This window comes from Eschrichtius robustus, chromosome 2, assembly GCF_028021215.1.
Source record: "Eschrichtius robustus isolate mEscRob2 chromosome 2, mEscRob2.pri, whole genome shotgun sequence".
NCBI classification, from domain to species: Eukaryota; Metazoa; Chordata; class Mammalia; order Artiodactyla; family Eschrichtiidae; genus Eschrichtius; species Eschrichtius robustus.
This window is the reverse complement of record NC_090825.1, coordinates 145,235,299-145,261,641: the sequence shown is the minus strand read 5'-3', so window position 1 is coordinate 145,261,641 and position 26,343 is coordinate 145,235,299. Positions and strand designations below refer to the sequence as shown.

General features: G+C 42.7%; 1 protein-coding gene across 1 annotated transcript in view; it reads right to left on the bottom strand.

The window, feature by feature from the left end:
* Positions 1–26,343, bottom strand: part of DOCK2 (dedicator of cytokinesis 2) — a 417,766-nt gene that overhangs the window by 306,461 nt on the left and 84,962 nt on the right. The window contains exon 23 of the mRNA XM_068534609.1: positions 9,576–9,684. Coding sequence (XP_068390710.1) covers positions 9,576–9,684 — 109 coding nt within the window. The remainder of the gene's footprint in view (positions 1–9,575; positions 9,685–26,343) is intronic.

Genomic DNA, 26,343 nt, shown 5'->3' with positions numbered 1-26,343 from the left:
ATTTTTCTTTACTATAAAATAAGTGGTAAGAAAATATTAAAATACACATCTGTGTATCTGTGAGAACCCCTGTGTGAGGGATGGGCTGCTTGAAGAGAAATTAGTGTGTAAAAGGTATGTACACATATGCAAATGTACATACAAATGTATACACATATACATTTTAGGAGATAATATCATGTTAACTTAGAAAGAAGCAGTAATCAATTTCCTTCTACTCCTTTCCCTATAACCTTGCTAACACTAGTATACAAACCTGTCTCATTTTGTCAATCTGATACATAATTTGCAACTGTAATCTGCGAATTTTTGGATCTAGTACAGGTGGGCACCTTTTCTATATTTACTGAACAACTGTATTTACTATATATAGCTTGTTTATATTCTTTCCCCATTTTTCTTTTGGGTGATGTCTTTTCCTACTGATGTGGAATTCATTAATATTAAGCCCTTTGCACAGCTACATGTAAAAGAACGAAATTAGAACACTCCCTAACACCATACACAAAAATAAACTCAAAATGGATTAAAGACCTAAATGTAAGGCCAGACACTATCAAACTCTTCGAGGAAAACATAGGCAGAACGCTCTATGACATAAATCACAGCAAGATCCTTTTTGACCCACCTCCTAGAGAAAGGGAAATAAAAACAAAAATAAACACATGGGACCTAATGAAACTTAAAAGCTTTGGCACAGCAAAGGAAAACATAAATAAGACGAAAAGACAACCCTCAGAATGGAAGAAAATATTTGCAAATGAAGCAACTGACAAAGGATTAATCTCCAAAATTTACAAGCAGGTCATGCAGCTCAATATCAAAAAAACAAACAACCCAATCCAAAAATGGGCAGAAGACCTAAATAGACATTTCTCCAAAGAAGATATACAGATTGCCAACAAACACATGAAAGGATGCTCAACATCACTAATCATTAGAGAAACGTAAATCAAAACTACAATGAGGTATCACCTCGCACCCGTCAGAATGGCCATCATTAAAAAATCTACCAAAAAAAAAAAAAAAAAATGGTTCTGAAGAACCTAGGGGCAGGACAGGAATAAAGATGCATACGTAGAGAATGGACCTGAGGACACGGGAGGGGGAAGGGTAAGCTGGGACGAAGCGAGAGAGTGGCATGGACATATATACACTACCAAATGTAAAACAGATAGCTAGAGGGAAGCAGCCACATAGCACAAGGAGGTCAGCTCGGTGCTTTGTGACCACCTAGAGGGGTAGGATAGGGAGGGTGGGAGGGAGATGCAAGAGGGAGGAGATATGGGGATATATGTATATGTATAGCTGATTCACCTTGTTATCAAGCAGAAACTAACACACCATTGTAAAGCAATTATACCCAAATAAAGATGTTAAAAAAAAAATTAACCCCTTTGCAATAACACATTTTGCAAGAATTTTCTCTTGCTTGTCCTGTAGTTTGACTGTTGCTTGTCTTTTAGCTTCGTTTATCGTTATCTTTCATTGCACAGTAGGAATTTAATTTGTATGTTGTCAGAGATGTCAGACCTTTTCTTTACATTATTGGATTTTGTGTCCAGAGATTTATTCTTTATTTTTTCAAATCAAGATGGCAAGAGATAACAAGATTCCAAAGTGAATGTTTCTAAAACTAGGGTCTATTGGGACACCCTCTTTCCATAGGATGATGTTAGGTATTCTGTGGCGGGAAGAGGGGGTAAGGATTTGCAATCAAACAATTAGGGGAAAGTTTGATTTAAGCAAAGATAAACCAGTAAGGTGTTTTTGGAGGGGGTTTTTTGGCAGAACTTTTCAGAATTTTAATATGCTAAGATGCATTATGACATTCTTCCGGGCAATTATAGTATACAGTACATTCCAGCCTAGTTGGTCAGGCCATCTGTATCAGGAAACATCAAGATATGGCAAAAGCAGATGCCTGCAGGGCTGGGCAAGCAGCAGAAAGAGTGAAATGAGAAGAGCACAGGCCAGTGGGAAGTGAGGAGGTATGTGGAACCCACACTCTGTCTAAAGAATGAGTCATTCTTGTTCACTTGTTTTAACACTGTGCTAGCCAAATCAAACACACCTGCAGGCTGCACTTCTCCCGTGGGCTGCCAGCTTATAACCCCTACATTCTAAAGAGACATCATATGCTGAGGCACATGCCCTGATAAAAGCCCATCTAAGCATTCTAGCAAACTGCTCCTTCCTTCACTCTTAGGCTGAGAAACACAGAGCTCTGGGCCCACGGGGACCTGGGGCGGGGGTGTGGGGGGAATCCCAGCGCTCCACCCAGCACCTGCATGCTCCGAGGCCCATTTCTTCACCCCCTGGGCCTCAGCATCTTCATGTGGGGCAGAGAGGAATGATGCAAAGTAAAGTATATCTTGCAGCTATTGTAATGCCCGGCATGCAGCAGGCCCCCAAAAGTGCGTGTGCTGGATCTCTCCTTATCTCATCTCTCTGACAGCAGCCCTCATTACCCAGCACCTGGACAAAGTGTAACATGGACTCATCATAATTAAGACCAAAGTGAGGGAACAAAAACAGAAATGAAATCCTCGGCGAGCTGGGGAAAGCCGGGACTTCTGTGTCTGCAGCAAGTTGCTGGCTTTCAAGGGCCGCGTGTCATTCCAGGGCTTCAGCGCGATGCTGTAGAGCACTAATCACCAGGTGTCTACATGGACACTCACACTTAGATGCTTCAGCTATTAGTAAGGAGGAGCTGGGCAAAGCTGGGACAAGGGCTGCTTGAGAAGGAGCCAATCTTCCCAGCCTCCCAGCCCTGGGCTGGCAATAAAGTAAAACAAACTGAGGGGTTGTCACGCTGAGACTCAAAGGGTGTTATCACCTCGACAGGCGTATTAAACTTCCATTTGGTCCAGGGGGCCTCACAGAGAAATGGCAGGCCTGTGGTTTTCTTTTCCAAAGGGGACAGGAAGTTTGCCAAGTCTGTTGTCACAGCCAGCACTGGCCTCAGGGGGCCTGTCCACAGTCCTCACCTTCACACAGCCCTGACACACCTGAGTGGAGGGATAGCAGGTGGGTTCAAGCAGGCGCTACCACCAAGCACCCCCAGGAGGCAGAAGAGCTCAGCCGTAAGACCCACTGGAGACCTCCATTCACTGCAAGTTTCTAAGGTCTGGGACTAGAAACAGCTTGGCTTTCTAGACCTGTTGGCTTCCTGCGAACTGCGCTGCTCCACTGTTGTTATTATCTTTACTCTCATTAATACTACTACTGCACATAAACTTATATTGCTGTGTTATTACTTTCATCCCATAGTGTATACCCCTATATCATATATAATATTTAAGAAAAACAAACAGATGTTTTTATGTAGGTGTGTATGTGCATATGTACACACACATACATGTGTATATATTAGGATTAAAATATACTAATCAAAATAGCAAACCATTATTGGAAACTTTATACATGCATGATCTCATTTTATTTTTACAACTGCTCTATGAATAGACACTGTCATCCCACTTTACCAGTGAGGAAAATGATAGCACAGAGAGGTAAAAATAACTTGCCAGAAGCCACATAGCTAATAAGCCACATACATAGCAAAGATATGGACCTGATTCTGTCCAACTGGCTTCAGACCAGTATGCTCTGCTACTGCCTACCCTGCTTTAGGAAAAGTTTCCATCTTGGTAAGTGTGGAGGTTTTAATACAGGAGACAAGGCTGAAGTGGGGGAGGAGGTAGATAAAGAAACATCTCCCCTTTAGGAGAATGGCTTTTGAAAGAAGGTACAGTTTTTCTGATATGCCTTAAGTTAAGAATCCTCTTCACCACATATATGAGGGTTGCAAGAATGGCCACCAGGAAAACATTTTCCAGCTCAGTAATTAGTTTATAATGTGGCACCGAGTGAATTTCCTAGATGAATCATCAATTCCAAGCCCCTCTGCCAAAAGCCAGGTACAGGCCACAAGAAGAGAGCCAGACCCAAATCAAGGAATAGTGATTTTACTGGCCCTAAGAGAAGTCGCAGGAAAACACTTGAAATGATTGCTATCCAGATGGACTTCACCAGAGCTGATAATCCTGGGCGGCTAGCACACAACACATGTTTAAAAACAGCAGCAAAAATCAAAACCACACAATTGCACTCCCTCAAACTCAAAGGGGATTTGTCTTCTACGTGTTTCCAGGGTTCCTTATCTCCCCCCACCCTCTCTTTTTCATTCTAACCAAGACTGCACACTATTGGTGCCAGCAGACACAGACTTCTGGCCCAAAAGAACACATCCTGCAATGATGCAAGGTTATACGAGAACACTAGACATCTTCCTCATTCAAGAGCTCTGACAATATTCCCATCCCATCAATTTTCAACCCTTTTATTTTAGCCAAGTAATGGACAGTCAAGGTCCATGGAAACTAGACAAACACTGTTACAGGGATTCACCACAGCTGACCAGAAGCAGCAGCTTCCTTATAGATGCTAAGCTGTCCCTGCGGAAAATACATCCACTCTCCCCAGACATTCACCCTTGTCACTGGTCTTTCAGTGAAAGGGAAGGGAAGAGGGACCAACAGGTTCTGGGATATGTATGTCTCTGTGCTTTCTGCAACCCAACAGTATGCTGGCCCCTGAGTCTTGGCATGAGGCAGGAGAATTCAGTGTTTAAAATGGCTGGCTGAAGAGGCCAAGTTCAACTCCAGGTGGGTCCCTTTTATGTGAGTGTCCTTGGGGAAGTTAACTCTCTATGCCCCAGTTTCCTCATCAGGAGAATGAAGGGAATAAAGTCACCTACATTATGGGGTTGATGTGACGGTTAAATGAAAAATATGAGCTATCAATGGGACTGCAGCACCTCACTGGAACAAAATTTCATCCTACCCTCCATTAATCCAACATTCCCAAGTACTGACCTTAAGTATGGGGTAGGTGGTTAAGAAGGGGACAGTAAAGAATCATTTAACAACTTGAGATCAAACTCCAGCTCTTGCTGTTAAATATGAGTCTCACCTCTCCTACCTCTGGGGGAAGCCTGTAGGCCACTTCTCAATGAACCACCTTCTTCCCTTACTTCAGACATCTGGATGTTTTACAACAATTAACAATGAAAAGAGAGGAAAGAAAGAGGCCTCCTTAATTAGCTTGACTTCATAGCTACAGACCAGACATCTGCCCATCTGTACTGTTGTTTATGTTGCTTATTGCTTAGCCACCTAGCATTTTGCCTGAAGACTCGGCTCTTTAATGAAACCATACTTTGCTTGGTGGTGATTAGGAACTCAAACTCTGGCCTTACACAGCCTGGATTCAAGTCCCAGACCTGCCACTTCTCAGCTGTGGTTAAGTTACTCAATCTCTCTAAGCCTCCACTTCCTCATCTGTAAAGTAGAGATAAGAAGAGTATTTGCCTAATAAGGTGGTTGTTATAAAAATCAAATAAGCTAACAGTATATGTAAAGCTTTTAGCTCAGCATGTGACACATAATAAATGCTAAAACATAAAATAGTGCAAACTAGTATTCATTCTTTCATTCACTCAGCCGAAAGATATTCAAGTACCCACTATGTGACAGCCACTGTTTCAGATACTGGAGACATAAAAGACAGAGCCCCCTGCACTCCTGGACACTCTAGTGGCTATATTAGCAATCATGTGTGGCAATCATAGTGGCCAAGGGAGTATATCATACAATTATGGGTTGCTTATTTATTTCCACTCATACCATCAAATTGGAGAATTATAAAGAATCATGACCTAAAGGAGAATGGGTCTAATGGGTCTGCACAACGTCACCAAATGGCTATTACTCACATTTGAGCTACATCCAATTCACAACTGTCTGGTGTTGACTGTCTCATTCTGCCATCAGTTTTATCAACAATATTCACAGGGCTGGCACACATGGGGACTTCGGAGCATACGGCCCATTCTTGAAAACACGTGGAAACCCCTGGCCATACCCATTCTTTGTGGCTTAGAGAAGAATACTAACTTTGGAGTTAGAAGAGCTGGGTGGATTGAAATCCTAGCTTCACCACTATGAATAGGTATAATTTAGGATGAATTATTTAACGTTATGAGCCTTCTGTGGACACTGAAGACAGCGAATCCTTGCAGATCTTTGGCAGGATTAAAAACACTGCGTGTGAAAGCTCAGCTTCATGCCTGACACACGGTAAGTACTCAATCAGTGGAACGTGTTTTTAATGCTCCCTCTACCCTCTTTGGATGGCTAGCTTTAAATTCTCCATAGTTTTGTGTGAGCTACTGCCAGGCCAGCTCTGAACAATAAGGAAAACCACAGAAAGCAATTCACAAAAGCCAGATGAGCCTCAGACATTGAGAAATAACTTGCTTGGGCCCAAAAACTCACAATGGGCAAAGCTGAGACTGAACCAGATAGGCTTTACTCTGGACTGAGGCAGGCATGAATTAGGGTTTCCACCTAAGCCACTACCCAGCTGGAAGTAGAAAGTTCGGACTAGGAATGTCAATCATTGGCATTCTTACTCTGTGCTCTCACCCAAAACTTATGGCAGACATTACTAATAGATCACAGCACTCTTTCCTCCTGTACCCCATGCAGGCTCAGAATCAAGACTACAGTCACGTTGTACTATTTCACTGGTGAAACTTTCCCTTCCTTTTTTATTTTTCATGGAGTCAGTTCTTGTGAGTTTATCCTCCTTGAAATTTATATCTGTTTCTTGATCTAACAGAATAAGTGGATGTCCCAACACTGTTCGGCTTCATGTGACAGGGTTAGAAACACAAATATTCCCTTCCAGATTCCACTCTAGGAAAATGCCCTCAAGGCTTCTGCTTTACGATGAGGTAAAGGAGGGAGAGATATAAATGACTAAAAATTATTTAAATGGAACTATGTAACAGGCTTTTTACACACCAAGCTTTACATGCATTACTTGATTTAATCCTCTCAATAATCCTCTAAATTAGACTTCCCATTTTATAAAAGGATAAACGAGGCCCCGGAAACTGAAATGATTTGCCCAGTGTTACGTGCCCAAGGGTGCATGCCCCATTTCCCACCCAGATATCTCTGGCTCGAAATCCAAAGCTCTTTCTCCTGCAGCAAATGTCAAAGTCTGCAGAAGATCTCTTGTGTGGGGTTTGCTAACATCAAATGGCCTTGACTCCTTTCCCCTCATCGGCCCACTCCTGGCACCCTAAAACAGCATTCAGTTTTTTTCAAATGGTATTGCTCTCTGTATTTGAATATGACTTTACATTCTTCTTTGACAACTTTTCAACAACCACAGGAATAGATGGAAAGCATCACTGATTTTATGTAACTCCTAGAAGCTAAATTTGACCCTTAAAGTAAATTTAAAAAGAGACAAAGTCCCTTTCCATGACTTCAGGGTAGAAATCCATAAGGAGAAACCAGCATAACCTGGAAAACAAGACATTTCTAACACAGTTACCCAGACAATAAGAACCTGGGTTCTTATTGACTCATGCCAAAGCCATAATAATCCTATTAGCTCTCTGCATTTTCATAGCATTTTATAATTGGCTCTTTTGCAGACAGTGTTTATCTGATCCAAACAGTGAAGTTTTATAGATGAGGAAACAGAGTTAAATCCAGGGTAAAATCATACTGCTGATCAAGAAGAACATTCTGTTGACCCAGGTCTCCTCAGGACCAGAAATTCTCCTGGTTCATCTTTCTGCTTCCTTGCTTCCTTCTTTTTTTCCTCCTTTCTTTCCCTACCTTCTTGTTCCCTCTGCCCTTTATTCCTTCCCCCCAAATACCTGTAGTTCATCACAGGGAAAGAGGTGCTGAAATTGGAAAGGGTGGCTCTAGGATGGCTTATTCCCTTGTCTTTCTCAAGGTCATGCGGTCTCTCTCCTGGCACCTCTGCTTCTCTGGGGCATCTACTCCGTTTTCCTCCCCACCAACTGGCTTCCTCTGTTTGTCCATCGTTTCTGCTCCCTCACACTTCAGCTTCCTTGGAGCCTGTTTCAGACCTGATGCAATGCCACAGCCTCTCTCACTGCAGCCGGGCATCCTCAGCTCTCACCGGATATCCTAACACTGTGTGGCCTCTCCCTGGAAATCAGCTGCTTCCAGTGTGATATCAGTGTGAAGAGGTGTGGAAATCACTCTGCCTCCAGGGTGATAGGCTCTGGCTCTTGTCATATGTCTTCATGCTGCCCCCTGCTCCCGTTATTCCCTTTGCTTTGAAATGATGAGGGTTTGAGGGAGAGGGAAGACTTAAAAAAAAAAGACTAGCAAGAGGGAAGAGAAGGTGAAAACTGTAAGACTGCAGTCCCAACTCACTTCAGAGAAAACAACCATATCCCCAGTAGGTGCTAAATGTGTAGTACAAAGAACAGTGTAATGTAGCAGCTCAGAGCATGGTTTTAGAGCCAGGCAGAAAGAGATCTGGATCCCAGCTACACCCCTTAGTGCATAGGAGCTCTTCAATTTCCTTATCTATAAAACGGAGATCTTAACACCTATTCCGAGGGTTATTCATTCAACAGATATTTATCAAGCAACAACTATGTATTAGGACTGTTCTAGTTGCTGAGGATATAAAGATGAACAAGACAAAGCTCCCCTCTAAGGAAGCCATTAGCAGAGTGATTCCCAAACTTTGCTTCATACTAAAATCAAGTTGGGAGATTTTTAGACTCCCTTTTCCCTGGTCACACTCCACACTAATTAAATTAGAATGTTTGCTGGTGGTAGTCAGTCATCAGAATTTATTCAAGATCCTCAAGTGATTTTAATATGCAAAGTTTGGAATCCATCATGTTAGCAGCAAACGCTCCCCAGACAGACTTCTGCCTTCGCCTCCTCACCTGCATTCTGGCTGAACTAGTACCTCATTCATTCTAACCAGAGGCTGGGCAACCCCAGGCATAGCTAGCTAGTGAGTATTTAAATTAGCAATTAAAAAGAAAACTCTGATCAAAAGAAGAGGAAGTACTCTGCATTAACTCACTGGTTTAAATCAATGTGTTCGGGTTTTCTTCTCCCTAACTCATGAGGCGGCCCTTCCCGAACACCTGTGAATAAATGCTGTGAAAGTCAGGAAGTCTCCCTGAAACAGCCTCTTCACTCAGCCTTTTGGCTGCTAAACTCATTCTCAAACATGGGGTTAGACCTCAAGGTTTCTCAAAGATTTACAGAGTTTGTAGGTCATGGACCACTAAATTAGAGGACCCATTTTCTCCAAAGTATCTCTTGTTTATTGAGGAGATTCTCACCCCAAAAGGGGAGCTCAGTTTACGGTGTGGAGAATAAAAAGTGGACGATTTAAGAGACTGCCAACTTAACTACTCTCACCACTGGAAGTGGATCGGGTTTGACCTACTTCCTTCCAGGGAGCAAAAGCTTCAGAGTTATTTAAGAAGAGGCACCACTACCTTCATGGGAAATGAACAATAAATATGCCATCTCCTGCTCCGAGGAGCCCTTGGTGTTCACGATCCTTACACCACAGGGCCAGCCCAGGCCTTCAATTAACACACGGCTGCGTATTCAAGCAGAAGTAGACGTTATCTCACCATGCTGTTATCTATCAGATGACCAAGGGAAAAGACAGATTTTTTTTCTTTGGTAGTGTAAACCAACCTGCAAAAGGATGGTTGTTTTATATTGACTTTTCATCAAGTTGTTGATGGATTCAAAGAGCCGTCTCATGGATTCCTCAAACTCCACCTGTTCCTTGCCTTCGTAAAGCCTGAAAGAAAACACATCTGAGTCATTTCTCAAGCCAACAGGCAATACCTTTGAAAGTGTGTGCCAGCCACAAACTTCATTTGAAATTGAAAAGAGACAGGGGTGGAGATAGGGACTTAAGGGGACGGGGGTTGATTGGGCAGTCGCTGCTTGCGTAAGCCACTCAGGGGAAACCCAGGTCCACACACAGAACAGGTACCACCCAACTGACTCAGCATAATAAACTGACTCGGCATAATAAACCGCCCCCTCCTGCCTTTTTTTAAACCCTGAAGGACCTCAAAGGAATGAAACTCGTCCAAGCTGAGGGGACCTTAATAATTTCATCCTTCTGCAAGAATCAGAGGGAGACTGTGGTCATCAGATTTTCAAAGTATCTTGGAAGCATCGAGGAGAAATATTTTCAAATACACTTCCCCTTAGCCACTGCCCGCTTGTCGGATGAGTATAGTTGTGTCTGTTCCACATCAGGGGCCGTCATTTTCCCTGCCCTCTTACTTCAGGAGTGTACTTGATACCTAATTTTAAACTTTTTTGCCTCTGATTATAAAGGCCCTACATTGATATTGTAAAAAAAAAAAAAAAAAAAAAAAAGCATTACTTATGAAGTGAGACTCCTCATTAATCCTACCATAAAATTAGCAACCGTTAAGGATGGCTATCCTTGCAGAGATTTTCAAGGCCTGTCTAATATATACATGTGACTTTTTATAGAAACCATCCCCTTGTATAAAATCAGTCTCCAGGCCCCTGAGTCTCAGTGCCCTCGTGGCCCAGCCTTAGAGTGTCGTTCAGCCCAAGGCCTCTCCAAACAAGCTTTTATTGCCGACGGGTGAAAACTCTGCAGCCTCATCTGTGGCATCCTGGGTGAAACACAGAGAAGGGTGCTTCTGTCTCCCATTCAGATAAAGAGGGTCTCCTGTCACAGCCCTACACAGACAGACACCACTGAGCTGCCAGCTGCCGTGAAGGTGCTTTCCGCAGATAAAACGCCAACACACTTACGGGGTGTATTTGCTCCATCAATCACCGGTCGAGCGGTCCATCACGGCCACCTCAGCGCTGTCTCCACTCAATCCCCCACCCATGCTCTCGCCCCCCTTTTCTGCTTCTCTCCTACCTCCTTCCTCTGTCTTTAAGTGTGTGTCTCTCTGTTCTTCTTCTTCTGAATATCATTCACTTTGTCTCTCTGTCAGTCTCCAGGTGTACCTCTGCTTTTCTCTCTCTTTGACTTCATCTCTCTTTCTTCTGTCTTAGTCACTCTCTGTGTCTCCTTCTCTTCTTTTTTCGTAAGTAGCCCCTTCCTAAGAGCCTCCTGAAGTAAGAAGCTTAAGGGGAAGTCAATGCCGGATGTTTCAACCCATTACAGGGATCCGGAAATTGCTGCTGACTTTCTGGGTATCTACTTCAAGGTCATAGAGACAAGGCTGTGAGAGGAGCCAGGAGTCCTAAGCCTTCTCTCCTTCTCTGTCCCCACCCATCCCATTCCTCCTTCTCCTCTTCCCTTCTCCCCTCTCCTACACCACTCAGTCCTGAACACAGAGATGTTCTGCCATAGACGATGTGTTTTGGAGTCAGCTTGGGTTCCAATCTCCACTCTGCCCAGTACTAACTGAAGACCTTATAAATAACAGCAAACATCACAGAGTATCACTCTGCCCCAGGCACTGTCTGTATTATTAAATCACATACCCTCATCACCACACCACGGTAAGGGGCCCCATCCTTATCCCCATTTTACAGATTGGTGACTTAAGCAACATGCCCAAGGACTCTGCACCAGTAAGTGTTGGAGCCAGAATTCAAACCTGGCCATCGGCTCCTGAGCCCGCCCTCTCAATCATTTCGTAGACCACTGTGCTCAATGCTTTACTACCTCTCTTAATTCCTATAAGCCTCAGTTTCTCACCTGCAAATGCAGGCTGTAACAGCCCTGTGTCCAGGGATTACGAGGAGCCCAGCTCACATGGGACGTGCTTGGCACACGCTGGGCCCTGGTAAATGCTAGCCATTGTCTTGCTGTTGTTAATTGTTGGAGTATTACACAGATAAAGACATAAAAAACTCTCAGTAGGTTGAGACTTGCCCAAATCCCATCAAGGTGGAAAAGATGAGACCAGGTCTGGCAGGGAGGAAGGGAGGGTCTGAATTCAAAGTGGTGATGCTTTCCCTGTGAGACGGTGCTGTGAGCTTTTCTTTGTGCCCAAAGCTAAGCTAATGGACGGTCCAACCCCCAGGGCTTTTGCCTTGAAATGCCTTGCTCTTTCCTCTAGCCACAGCTGCCTGAAAACATGTTTAATAAGCGACATCGTAATTCCTGTTCCTGGTCTATGGTGTCTCCCTCCCACATTTAACACCCAGACGTGGCTGCCCATGGTGAGCTCATCATTATTTACATCATTATTTACCATGTATGGACTTTCTCTGTAAGGCATACTTATTTGTATACTTGTGGCCGTATGTGTGTGTGGCTTAGGGGGTGGGCGGAGGGGATCCCACCAGGTCCTCTTCTTGGGAACCACTGGTACTGCCAACAAAAATGGTCTCCAGCAGCTTTCTCCTGCTGGTGACCCTACCCACCTCCCCACCCGCAGCCCACCTCCCATAACTGAATGGTCCCACGGCAGCTCCCTCTCTGGAATTCATCATTCTTAACAGAGAAACACAGAAATGGGCTTTGTTGGGAGTCATCTTAAGGCAGTGCTCCAGGAGGAAAGTTCATGAACTCCTGCTGAAGAGATCTTTGAGGCTACCCTGGTTCTTGACATCCCTGTGTCTGGTTATTTAACTCTTCTTGGATTTTATAAGCTGCACAAATATGCCTCCAATAAACTCCCTTTTTTTTTTTTTTTGCTTAGACTAGGCCTGGTTGGATTAGTTGAAACTCCTGTCCAGTCAGAACTCTGCAGGGTGAGACGGGTTTCTTCCTGCAGCTCCCTGGGGTTCTAAACCAAGAGCTGCTGGGAACGCCAGTGAGCACTGGGTGCATGCTCCCTATTGTACAGATGAAGAGACTGAGGGCCTGAGTGCGGAGCTGACTCGGCTTCATTACCATCTTTTAAAGGTTATTTGACTGAGGTGGGAAGGAAAAGAGACTTTTAGGCTGTAAAATCAAGTCGAGGCTTTCCACTCAAATTTAAACTTAGGAAACTGAATTTAATTTCTACCAGCAAGACATGTGATTTGCTCTAGGTCACAGACTGCACCAGTGGCATAGCTAGACCCAGAACTCAGCATTCTTCTCCTTCTATGCTCTGAGAACCTAACAGCGCAGCACAGGTGACACAGATCTTATGAGGCCAAGACTGGGGTACCTGCCTCCCTGGGAATACAAGCTGCTCCCTGGTATTCACGTCACAAGTTAAGTACCTTAACACCACACTCTAGTCAAGGGAAGGAAATACATTCTATACCTGCTGAAGTTTTATAGAGGGTAAAAACAATTCTGTTGGGGAAATGGCTTGCGTTTTACAGTTGACTACATCATTAAGCAAAATCGTTGCAGTCTTATCAATTGTGTGTGTGTGTGTGTGTGTGTGTGTGTGTTAATTTTTAAGCCTGGGCTTTTATTTGGTGGGAATGGGAAGAACAGTTGAAGAAAATGACTACAGTTGGGAAGAAGAAAGGAAGCAAAAAACTATTTAGTGTAAAGAGCTTTGCTGTCTAGCTAGACTCCTCCACAGACTGGCTGTTTGGCCTCAGACAAATTACATCTCCGAATCTTACCTTCCTTGTTGATAAAACAGAGATAGAATGCTCATTCGAAGGGTTATTTTAAGGTAAAAAAAATGAGATAATGCATCTCAAGTGCTTAGTACTATAGCTGGCACTTAATAAGTGTTAAGTAAATATCAGTAATTCTTGTTGTTGATTCCTAAGCACAGAAGTGATCATACTGGCAAACCCTCTGATCTGAGTGTACGTAAATAAAAGGAATATTTCTTAGAAGGAGTGACTAAGAAAAAGAAAAATACATAAAGTCTTCAGATTATGTGGAAGAAATAAACTGATGGCGGTTGGGGGGTGGGGAGGGCATTCAGCACCATGGGACCTCCCCTGATAAGCGTAAGGAGAAAAGAAAAATAATGTCTTGTCTATCTGCAAGGCTTTAAACGTGGCCTTGAAGTCAAGGGCACAACAGATGTAGTTTCAAGGTCCTTCTTTAACACTTGTTCTCTGTATATAGCTTCAGGAGGGAAACATTTTTTCTGGCTTCAGAGCACCTAGAAAACAGCTGATTCTGCCAGGGGACGAATTACTGAAGGGCCCAAAGGCCCTGACCACAAGAAAAACTGGAACAACCTGCGAGGCGCTGTTCTGGGGCATGCAAGTCCAACCACGGCAAGCACTCAGCTCCCAGGGCTAGGATAAATATAGCGATGCTCGGCTGGCACGTGATTCATTAAGGAGACACTGTGCACAGCTGAGCACTCACTAAATGCAAGTGGGGCCCCACATGGAGTGTACAATGCCTTGCACCACCTTCTCCGTGCAGGTACATAAAGCCTCAGCTGAAAACGGAGACACCAACCTCAGGCCAGCAGCCCAGGGAAGCAGAATCGAACCAAGGCAACCTCAGGCTGCAGAAAGCCAGGAGGAAGATTCACCTTAGAATCCAGGGTGGAGGGTTTCCTGAGTACCGGCCCCTTTACATTTCTATACCTCATACCTCGGCCACTTCCAGCTCCCCTGAGTCACATTCCCAGGCATCCTCCTGATTTCCTACCCACCTCTTGGAGGCAACACGCACATTTAAGTAAGACTGTGTAGCTTCCAAACCCTGCTGTGACACCTGTCAGTTGGGTGATCTTGGCTAAATTTCTTCATCTCTAGAAGGCTCAGCTTTCTCACTAGTAAAATGGTACTAGCCCCACACTGTTGTCCTACATTAAAATAATGCATGTAAAGCAATTAGCACAGTGCCTGGTGCAGAGTTAACACTCAATAAATATTAGCTATTGTTACATAGGACCACTGTTTTCTTCTGGATCCACTCCTTTTTGCTTTCTAAAGTCTTAGGAGGAAGAAATCAGCCACTTCATAAAAGCAACTGCCATTTATTGAGCACCCACTGTGTGCCAGGCACTGCAGTGGAGGTAAATAGGAGTAAGACTCAGTCCCTATCCCCAAGAAGTCATGAGGCAAACCGACAGGTAAATCATATATTGCCGTGTAGCGAGAAAAGCTGAACAATAAAAGTCTGATATTATTGTTGAGTGATTCCTAAGGTTCAGGCACTGTGCTCAGTTCCTCACATGGATTAGCTCATTTGATAGGGGCTCTTATTATCTACATCTTACATATGAGAAAAGAAAACAAACTAAAGAGGCATGAACAAGGGGAATGGAAGCTGAGAGGAGGGAGCAGGGGCTCCGCTGACACTGACCTCGGTGAGCCACCTACCTGAAGGCCCCTCTCAGCCCTCAGCACCTCGCCCCCCTCCCATGCCACCGCCACAGCCTGTCCCCCACCTCCCTCCTTCCTCCCAGAAGTCCTGGAAAGGCCCCCAGGATTAGACCGGGGCCTGGCTTGCCTCTGTCTCCCTTACCTGGTCACATCTTTTGCCTAAATTTGCTCTTGGCAAGACACACACCTGACTCATTTCACAAGTGCCTGGGAGCAAGACCAGATTCACTGGAAGCTTTTAAAAATGAAAACTCTATTTTAAATGTCTCCACGATCTTACACGGAACTGAGCAAAATTACTTAAATAATGAGATCTCACCACACCACTTTGTTACCTTGCCATACAAGTCAAGATACTTTTGTGCGCCCAGTGACGCCAGGACATGAGAAATACTGTAGAAGGGAGGCCACTTACCCAGTGAATTTCCTTAGATGAATGATATGCACTGCACACAGCATTTAATGCAGACTGTCACAATGCCTGAGGCTTCCCTGTTAGAATACTTCATTCTTTATCATCACCACTTACCTGCCGGTCTTCTCCACTGGAGTATAAGCTCCATGCAGGCAGAGATCAAGCCTATTTTGTCATAATATCCCCACGTCTAGCAATAGGCATGGAACATCAAAAGTGAGTTTTAAGCAAACGCATCAACAAATGATAAATTATTAAATGAATGAACTTCAGCACCTTCAATGTGGCTGTACAGAAATGTCTTAGGAATCCACAGAACTCACAGCAGTTCAGCTACTTCTAACGGTACCTAAACAACATCGTGAGGATGGTATTACTAGTCATCTTCAGCTCTGCCACCTTTATTTTTTATCATAACTTTTACCACTAAGGTGACTAATACTGTTAACAGCTGCTACTTACTAAGCATTCACTAGGCACCAGGCACTATGCTAACCGCACAAGTTCACCCAGCTAGTAAATGGCAGAGTCAGGATTTCGAGCCGAGAAATGTCCGGCTGCAAATTTCACTCCCTCAACCACTAAACAATATACTGCCTCCTGGAGCAGAGCAAAGTAAGAGCAGATCACCGGGGCCGGAACAAGTCAGGTGGGTAGGAAAGCATCATTTGCCCCTGGGATGATATTCTGCAACTGTGTAGGGAAGTGAGATGGCTAGCTCTCACCTTTTTCTCTTCAGGCTCTAAATCCACAGTTACTTGGCTGGTATTCCCACCTCTGAGCCAATAATTCGCCCTATTACAGGAGGTGTAAATTAGTGACTTTACAAAGAGAACCATTAAGCCATTCGTGGTTTCAGAAGAGCAATTACTCTGGAAAATTCACAGCAGTCTAAGACCAGAACCTACCTACCTCTCTATTACCTCTCTGCCTCTGTCTGTGTGTCTCTGTGTCTCTTTCTATCTCTGGTCTCTGTCTCTTTGTCTCTCTCTCTCTCCGCATCCCCACCATTTGGGATAAAGAATAACTGTAGCCAAACCAGGAGCTGAGTCTGTCTGAAAATCATCCTTGCATTTATCGATCCTACTTATAGAAAGAAACCCTTCAGTGCACTCAGCAGGCACATTTAAATCACAGCAATAGGGCTGGAAAGGGATATTGAAACAGAGGGTCCCCTCTCTGGTTCCGCTCTTCCCCACGTGGTCATCGTCACCATCGCCACCCCCTCTCCCACCACCAAGGTCTATGGACCTGAAATGAATCAGAAATTGCAGATTAAGACATGGAATTTTGGTGCAATGAGCCTGGAGTGAGCTGCCCAGCTCAACAGTGGCCAGAGAAAATTTCATTTGAAGGGTAACAAAGTTGAAATGTAAGGAGTTATTCTCAGAAGAGAAAGAGTAAAGTTGTACCCTATTAGAAAGGAACTATATAAGGCAGGGCTAGGATAACTACAAAGTTGCCAGTGTGAATTGGCAGGCAGCTCTGGTGGCCAGAGAGTATTTCATGAAGACTTGATTGAATTGAATACTACCAGCAGTCCACAGGCAGGGCTCAGACCAGTTCCTGGTGCCAATCCTTTTGTCATTGACAAAATTATTTCTACTTGAGCTGTTGCTTCTCCAGAATCTGACATTTGAGGTGGGATTGCCCCTTAGGGCAAACTGCAAAGAAGTTTCACTAAACAGTCTTCTTCCTGTAAATCACCCCAGGGAAGAAAGATTTGTAGATGAGAGGGGAAAAAAGGCAAACTCAACGTGTGGGTATCCTGTTTTGAAAAGTGTCTAGAATGAATGCACAAAAATTAATGCAATCACTGGAGAAAAACTGCCTCAGGTAGAAGTGTAAACAGCTTAAATTAAAAAAAAATAGAAGTTAACAATATGGAAGAAATGAAAGAAAAACAATCCATCTAAAACATTCACTTTGCTTTTAAAATATGGCAACCCTGTATAATAAATTAATAGTAAGTAGGTCATAAAATGCAGGCAAAAGCTAAGTTATGAATAGAGTGTGGTGTGCGCCCTGTGCCATCCTTCATTCTACTTAGAGGAGCTGCAACCTTTATGTAATTTGGCAGGAAGAACTAAATTGCCTAAGTCTGCACTTAGGTAAATTTCTCCATTAGCATGAAGAATGGTATTCAGGGTCTTTTCCCTCAATATAATTAGAAATTGAGTGTTCCCAAAACAACGTTCCTAAGGATAGAAACACACACACATACACACACACACACACACACACACACACACACACACACACTTCCACGGTTTCAAGACATATAGAGAAAAATATAGATTACATCATCTACTTGAAAAAGAAGCTAAAACTCAGCAAAGTCCCTCCAGCTCTTTCTCTTCAGGCCAAGTTGGTCTAAAAAGTTTAGGTACTAAAAAGAAATTAGATCTTGACTGCTTCTCTTACCATTTCTTCCTTTAGTTTTTTAATGACCTGGGAGGTGTCCTTGATATCTTTTTTTTAAATTTTATTGAAGTGTAGTTGACTTACAATGTCGGGTTAGTTTCAGGTGTATGGCATAACGATTCAGTATTTTTGCAAATTATACTCCATTCAAGGTTATTACAAGACAACGGGTATAGTTCTCTGTGCTATACGGTATATCCTTGCTTCTTATCTATTTTATATATAGTAGCTGTACCTGTTAATCTCATACCCCTAATTTGTCCCTCCCTCCCCTTCCCTCTCCCCTTTGATAACCACAAGTTCGTTTTCTATATCTGTAAGTCTGCTCCTGTTCTGCAAATACATTCATTCATATATTTTGTAGATTCTACATGTAAGTGATAACATACACAGTATTTGTCTTTCTCTTAATTATTTTACTAAGCATAATATTCTCTGCATCATAACAGAAAAAAATTAAGTTGCAGAATGATTACACACATGTGCACACACATACACGCACATACACACTTTGTAAAATCCGTGCATTAAACTGATCATTTCATTACCTCGTAGAAAAGGGATTGTGTCAACAGTCCCCTTATACACTTTTATATTATATTCTGATTTTATAACAAGTAAATATTGCCTTTAATTTTAAAAAGATCTTTCTACTCTTTTTTGGTGGGCGGGGGTGGGGAGTGAATGTTTCTTGGCCTCCAGTTCCTTTCTACAACAATCCTTTTCCCCAGGGTCTTTCCTGAACTCTCTCATTCTCATCACGGGAACTAGAGCTGGAGCCAGGAGGTCTAGCTCGAGGCCATACAGCTGGAGGCAGTTTTCCCTCTACAATCATAGAATCAAGATGCTGACTTCTCACCTACTTCCTGGTTCTTGGCATGGAGTGCAACTAGAGAAACACTTGCCTAAGAAATGTCCAGTCAGTATCACTCTAAACGGTGGTCATGCCAAAACCGTCTAAACTTTGCCCTTTCAGCCTGTGGTTTCCCGAGAAGTATAAGTAACCCCGGGCTACGTGACCTTGTTCCACTGAGAGCCTTGACATTTGGTGTGTAGAATTAAATCGAATTTTTAACATTTTCTTTAATAATGGTGCTGGTTTGAAAAATGCATGTGCAGTAAAACTCTTTGTTTTGAAATCTGGGAACACCTGAGGAAGTGTCGAGTCCAAACACGGTAAGGTTTGCATTACTGGAAACGTCAGTCGAGTGGTAGGATGGCTGAGGGCCAGAGAAGTTGCCAGGAGAGGGCAGTGTGGCAGAAAGACCAGTGGTCTGTGTCCCCGGACTGAATTCTAGAACAGATGTCAGCACCACTGTTGTGTTGTCACCTTTAGCAGGTCACATCACTCTGGGCGCTCGGTCCCTCATCTCTAAGTAGACCACATTATCATTGAGGGAAACCTCCAGGATTCCTAATTGGCTTCTACTCTCAAAGAGTCAGGATGGGGTATGACAATCATCCAAGACCAAGCCTGCTCACACTGCAGAGTTCCCCAGCATGACATGGCCTCACAGCTGCCCAAGCCAGAGCCTGGGGTAAGTAGGGGTGGATCTTGAAGAGCCTGAGGGTCATTCAGTCATCAAGCCCCACTAATTCCACCTCCCCAAACCATTTTTTTCCAGCTTTATTGAGATATAATTAACATATGATACTGTGTAAGTTTAAGGTGTACAACGTGATAATGTGATACAAGTATATGTTGCAGAAGCATTGCCACAATAAGGTTGGTTAACACATCCATCACCTCACAAAATTACAATTGTGTGTGTGTGTGTGTGTGTGTGTGCGTGTGTGTGTTGAGAACACCTAAGACATACTCTGTTAGCAACTTTCCAGTACATGATACAGTATTGTTAACTACAGTCACCAAAGCCATTTACTATCCTTCATCCTCATCGGCACCATCTTCATCCAAGTCCCCATCACCTCTCACCTGTAGAGGTTTCTGAACCACCTCCCTTCCTTCACTCTTACTTCCTTTCGATCCATTTTCTACACATTGGCCAGAGGGACCATTTTAAAAACACAAATGTGATCATACCATTCACTTGTTCATAATCCCTTATTTTTATTTATTTTTTTTACTGTATAGCACAGGGAACTATATTCAATATCTTGTAATAAACTATAATGGAAAAGAACTGAAACAGAATACAGATATATATATATATATATATATATATGTATAACCGAATCACTCTGCTATACATCTGAAATCAACACAATATTGTAAATCAACTACACTTAAAAAAAAAAGTCAGTATAGCTCCCAATTTCCCTCAGGATATTGTCTAAATGCCATGGCCTGACCTTCAAGGATCGTCAAGATCTGTCTCTTCCTGTCCCTCCAGGCAATCTACTGCTACTCTAATCCCTCCATCACTGAATTCCAGTCACTTCTGCCTTTCCACAGCTCAACTGAGTCAAGTTCTCTACTGTCTCAGGGACCTCCCTCCAGCTTTCTTTTCACCAGTTACACCCTCCTCCTCTTTACCTGCCAACTCCTACTCATCACTCAGGTCACAGATGGCACTTCCTCCAGGACACCTCCCTGACTTCATGATGAGATATGATCTCCTTGTTACATGCTCTCAAGGCACCTCACACACACATGTCTCTTAATTTCATATGCGCCCACATGACTACCTGCTTAATGACTCCCTTCCCACCTAGACTAAAAATCCCACGACTAGGCTTGAGTCTCTCCAATTCATTGTCGTATTTCCAGTGCTTAGCGAAGTGGTCTAGTGGCTACTCAATAAATATTTGTCGGGTAAACACTTGATCGCTAATGCAAACCAAAACCTTGACCACTAGACAAATGCTTCAACGACACAGAAACGTTCATTATCAAGTCAAGGGATTAAAAAGAAGGACCAAGTTTTAGGGCTCAGTGTGCCTGGGACAGGTATACAATGTGTTGATGCTTAATGTAAGGAAGAATAAATGCTGAGTTACAGGCCTTTTAGAAGCTGTATGCTCAGAGGGAAATTAGATTCCCAGGCCTGGGACGACCTGTGAATTAGTTACCAGGCACACATTCCTCCTGCCCCATGGATATCTCCAAAATGAAAAATGGCACAGTTCCAGGTTCAGAGAAGCAGGACATGCAGTGTGTGTAGCAGACCAAAGCTCCCGGGCAGGGCCCTCAACAGGCTCTCTACTGGTTCCTGGGGTTTGGGAGAGGCCACCTTCTAACATGTATTACAATGGAGGAGGCACCAGATTATCACATTAAATCGTATCAGAAGAGGAAATGTTGATCACAGAAGAGGGGTCCTGATCCAAAGAGGCGAGCTTTAAAACCCAGGGCTGCATTTCAGTCACCAGACCTTGATGACCCAGCTCTGAATACCTGGTTTAAAACCAAACACAGAGAGCAAGCCATGAGGGACGAGGGAAGGGAAAACTAATAAATAATGGACTCTCTAAAGTCTAGGAAAAGGACACTTTTACTTGGCTTGAGCAGTTGTGTTTAAGGTTTCCATTAGATAATTACTTCAACTAATAAATATTTGTTGATCACCTACTATGCACCAATCATTGTGCTGTCAAGGAATTTATAAGGAGAAACAAAAATCAACCCCTAAATATGTAAAATGGCAGCTATGATATGTATTTGGGTGTCAATTTTTTTTTCTCTTTCCAAATTCCTTGATAGCACAGTAATTGATGTATAATAGGTGCTCAACAAATATTTATTTGTGATACATACTTGAAAGACAAAATACGTGGGCAATAAGAATTTAAAGAGATTTGACCTAGCCAGAAAATACAGGGATAGGTTCTCTGAGGGAGTGATGCTTGAGGTGACCCAGGAAAGGAGAATAAGAAAGAACTAGGAGAAAAGGAGAAGAAAGGCCATTCCATCCACAGGTCAGCAAGCACACGGGCCCTGCAGCAGAAGGGAGCCGAGTGGGTCAGAGGGACTGAATGAAGGCCCCTGAATCCGGAGTGGAGAGAATCTGGGTAAGCCGGGCGAAAAGAGGCTGGCGGGCAGCCAGGACCGGACCCTCGCAGGTCACGTGAAGTTTTACCTTCAGCCTAAGAGCAATGAGAAGAAATTAGAGGGTTTTAAGAAGGTGAGCACCTCAATCAGACCTGAAGTGTGGAAAGATCATTCTGGCTGCAGTGAAGTTTAAAGACTTCCGCTTCTGACATTGTGGTGGACACAGTGCCCTAGAAAACCTCTCAATAAAAATGACTCCCAGGGCTTCCCTGGTGGCACAGTGGTTAAGAATCCACCTGCCAATGCAGGGGACACGGGTTTGAGCCCTGGTCTGGGAAGATCCCACATGCCGCGGAGCAACTAAGCCCATGTGCCACAACTACTGAGCCTGCGCTCTAGAGCCCGCGAGCCACAACTACTGGGGCCTGCAAGCCACAACTCCTGAAGCCCGCATGCCACAACTACTGAAGTTAACTGCTTGGGGAAGAGAAAGAATGAGATCAATCCTGGGGCCTGCATATTGGAGACCCTTGCAGTAAGCTGGTACCCCAAATTGTTATACCTTCCTATAAAGGAGGGTGAGAAATAAATCTACTGCATGAAAGAAAACTTGGTGCTGGGTGAAGAAGGAAAACACATCTCCACTGAGATTTCTTAACCACAAGCCAGTCCTCACCTGGATTTTGTTTGTTTGTGGTTTTGTTTGTTTTTGTTTTTTTCCAAATTCATGTGCCTCACTTCGATCCACAAGGAGAAATTTTAACTTAAAGAGGTCTCTGGTTGTTAGTGACCCCCACGTGAACAATGGAAGGAAATTCTGATTTTCTCTGGAAGAAAATAAAAAACTTTAATTCAAGACTAAAAATACACAAGAACTGATAAAGTTGAAAGGGAAATAAGCTTTAAAAAATAATAATAACAACAAAATGCACACAGACTCAAGGTCACCCAAAACAGAAACAGCAGAATCAGCCTCACAAAGAATCCCCCTATTGGAGTTATCCAGCAAAGAATATAAAATCTCATACTTAATGTGCTTCAAAATATAGAAAGGATGTTTGAAAATACAATCAAGAGACAAAAAAAAGTTAAAAAAATTATATCTGAATAAGAACTCAATGGAATTTCTGAAAATAAATAATATAATGATTAAAATAAAAAATCTCATTCAATGAATCAAACAGCATATTAGATGTAGTTAAGAGGGAAACTGGTGAGCCGGAAAATAGGTTGAAAGAAATTAGCCAGAATGAACCCCAAAAACCAAAAGACAGAAAATATGAGAGTTTATGAGACATGGAGAATATGAGGTCTAACATACAATAACTGACATTTCAGAGAGATAACAGAATATAAGGGGAAAATGCAAAAATTAAAAAGAATGATGAATGAGAAATTTTATAGAACTGGTATTAAAAATACCAAACCCCAGATCCAGGAAAACTAACTTCTAGCTATATAAACAAACTCATTCTTAAGTACAACATAGAGAAATGCAGAATACCAAAGACAAAGAGATGATCTTAAAAGCTGCCAGGGAGAAAAAAACAGAATGCCTATAAAGGAACAACAGTAAGACTGACAGCTAACCTTAACAGCCGATCACAGTGAAAAAAAAGAGCTAGAAGTCTATATCCAGGGAAACCCCCTTCCAAGTTTCAGAATAAAATCAGAGAGACTCTAGCAACTCTACCAGTAAACTTCCTGCAGTTAATAATAAACGATTTACTTCAAGGAGAAGAAAAACAAATACGGACGGTCAAAGATGACAGGAGAAGTGATACCTTTTTTTTCACTGTGATAAAAAAGACAACATGAAATTTACCACTTTAACCACTATTAAGTTTAAGTTTAAACTTTTAAGTTTAGTTTTAGTAGCGCTGATAAACTTTTATTGGTAAAATCATATAAACAAATACCAGCTGCTTAAAACAATAATAATGTCTAATTTGCGGAATTATCGAAAAAGGCAAAACTGAAATACTGCACAATTATAGCATAATATTTAAGAAGGAAGTGAAAGTGTCTTCTAAAGTCCTTTATTTTCCAGAAGGACTGTAAAGATACTAACTTTAGATTTTATTAAGTTAAATATGTATGACAGAATACCTAAGTAGCCACTAATAGAACTGGATATAAAATGTAACTTTCAAACTATTAAAGGCAAAAAGAGAGCGAAAAAATTGAAGACAATCCAAAAAAAGAAGGAAAAAGAGGACAGAAAAATCAGAGTGTTGGGGAAGATGCACATCTAAAATGATATAAATAAGTTCAAAACATCAGTGATCACAATAAAATGTAATACTGCTTCATGATGAACACTACTATCAAATTAGTGATAGAAAAGAACTACCTTAAACTGATAAAAGACATCTAAGATATTTTTTAAATCTAATACATAATATATACCACCATTTTTATTCAACATTGGTCTAGAATCCTAGCCAATGCAGTAAGACAGGGAGAAAAAGGATTTGAAAGAGAGAAGAAAGAAAGAGAGAAACAAAGCTTTCCACATTTACAGATGTTGTAATTGTCTACTTAGGAAATTCAAAAGACTCCATAGCAAAACAGATTCTAGGAGGACAAGGATGGAAGCAGCAAGACCACTGGAGAAAGCTAACACAATGATCCAGGTGTGAGGTGATGAGAACTGTGAACAGGAAGTTGGTAGTGAAGACGGAAAGATGTGGATGAATTTGAGAGACATTTAAGAGGGGACTTGACTGTGGATTATGTGGGAAAAACACAAAAAGTGAGGTGTCAAAAAATCCTGTTTGTCTGCCCCATGCGACATGCTGGGTTGTAGGTCAGTGAGAAGAGGGGACATCATGAGTTTGGTTCTGGTTATGCTAACTTTGAATGGCCTCGGAGATACGAAAGATATCAAGTAAACTGGACACACAGATCTGGAACCTGTTGAAGAGGTCAAGCTGGATTTCTGGGTTATCTGCATAGAAGCGATAACTGAAGCGATGGGTTTGAATTTGGTCACCTAGCTGGAGGGAGTTGAGTGAAAGGAGGATTGGGCTAAAATGAGCATTTAGGACCTCCAAAAGGTCTGAGAAGTATGAGGAATAGTAAAAGAGTTCTATGCTACAGAGGCCAAGGGGAGAAAGTGTTTTGAGGAAGCGGAGAGGTTATTAGCTATGTAAAATGCTGTGGCTCGTGCTATCTGGGATATTCTTAATTGTTGACATAAGAATGTTATCATCTGTGGCTTGTTCACAAAACATGTTTGATCATGGACAAGCTCTTCATTTTTATCACCCCTATGGTACCCAAGACCAGTAGGTCTGCCCTCCCTCCAGAATGCCCATCTGATAGGAAATCAGGAAATAATAATTAACGGTACTATTTAGCCCAGCAAACTGATTTGGAAAAACATTCTTCTGCGGAAAAGCTCACCTGTACACACATACACACATCTGCATAGCGCACTCTGATGACCAAATCAAATGAATTTGACACTATCTGCTACTTCAGGTAATATGGGTCTTTAGACCCATACATTAACAGATCACTAAGAAGAGACTATATATTTTTAAAAATTTGTCCAAAACTGCAGCCAACAATCCATGGTCGCTGAAACATATATGGCATTAAGAAGTACTAAACGTTATGACTGTAAAACAATAATGCTTAGCAGAGATGAGATACTGCAAAAAACCAACCAACCAACCAACCAACCAACCAACAGAAAAACCTAAAGGGATTGCTCAGTGAAGTAAGGTAGCACAGGCTGTGTCTGTCCCCCAACCCAATTAAAGATGGGCGGTTTATGTCTTTGAATCTTACAGGAGCCAAGCAAAGAGGCTTGTGGGAGGTTATGAAACACAGGCTTTTCAATTTTAAATACGCAATTACTATAATCTAAAACACAAACGCTTTGCAGCATGCAGTATATCAACATGCACTCTGCTCGTACTCAGAGTCCTTTACTCCTATCCAGGGTTGTGTAATTAACTCAGGGATTAACACAATCTGTCACTTCCTACCGAGCTGCCCATTTCAGGTACCACTGGTCAGCCACAGCTCCCTGTGCAGCTACCTCTGAACTCAGTCTCAGTGTCCTCCTCAACACTAGACCACACAGCCGCCCCCAATCCACCCGTGTGGCACATGACACAAGCCCTCTTCGCCATCAAGTGTCAGCATGCTACCTCACATGAAAGCATCTTCAACTACGTGCCTCCCGAGGACTCTGTAATACACTTAGAATGAATGATCTTTTCATGGTAGGCTCTGCCTATCTCACCCAATTCATCTTCCTCCTAATCTCCCCTGTGCTCTCTATACTTCAGCCACGATAACTTTCCGAAAAAAACTCTTCCAAGCTCTTTCTTATTCAAGATCACTTGCTCAGACTTTGCCTCCCTGAAGGACTCTTCCCTCTATCCCTGCGTGGCTGGATCACTCCCATCCTTCACATCTCAGTTTAAACGTGACTTCAGCGAATTCCC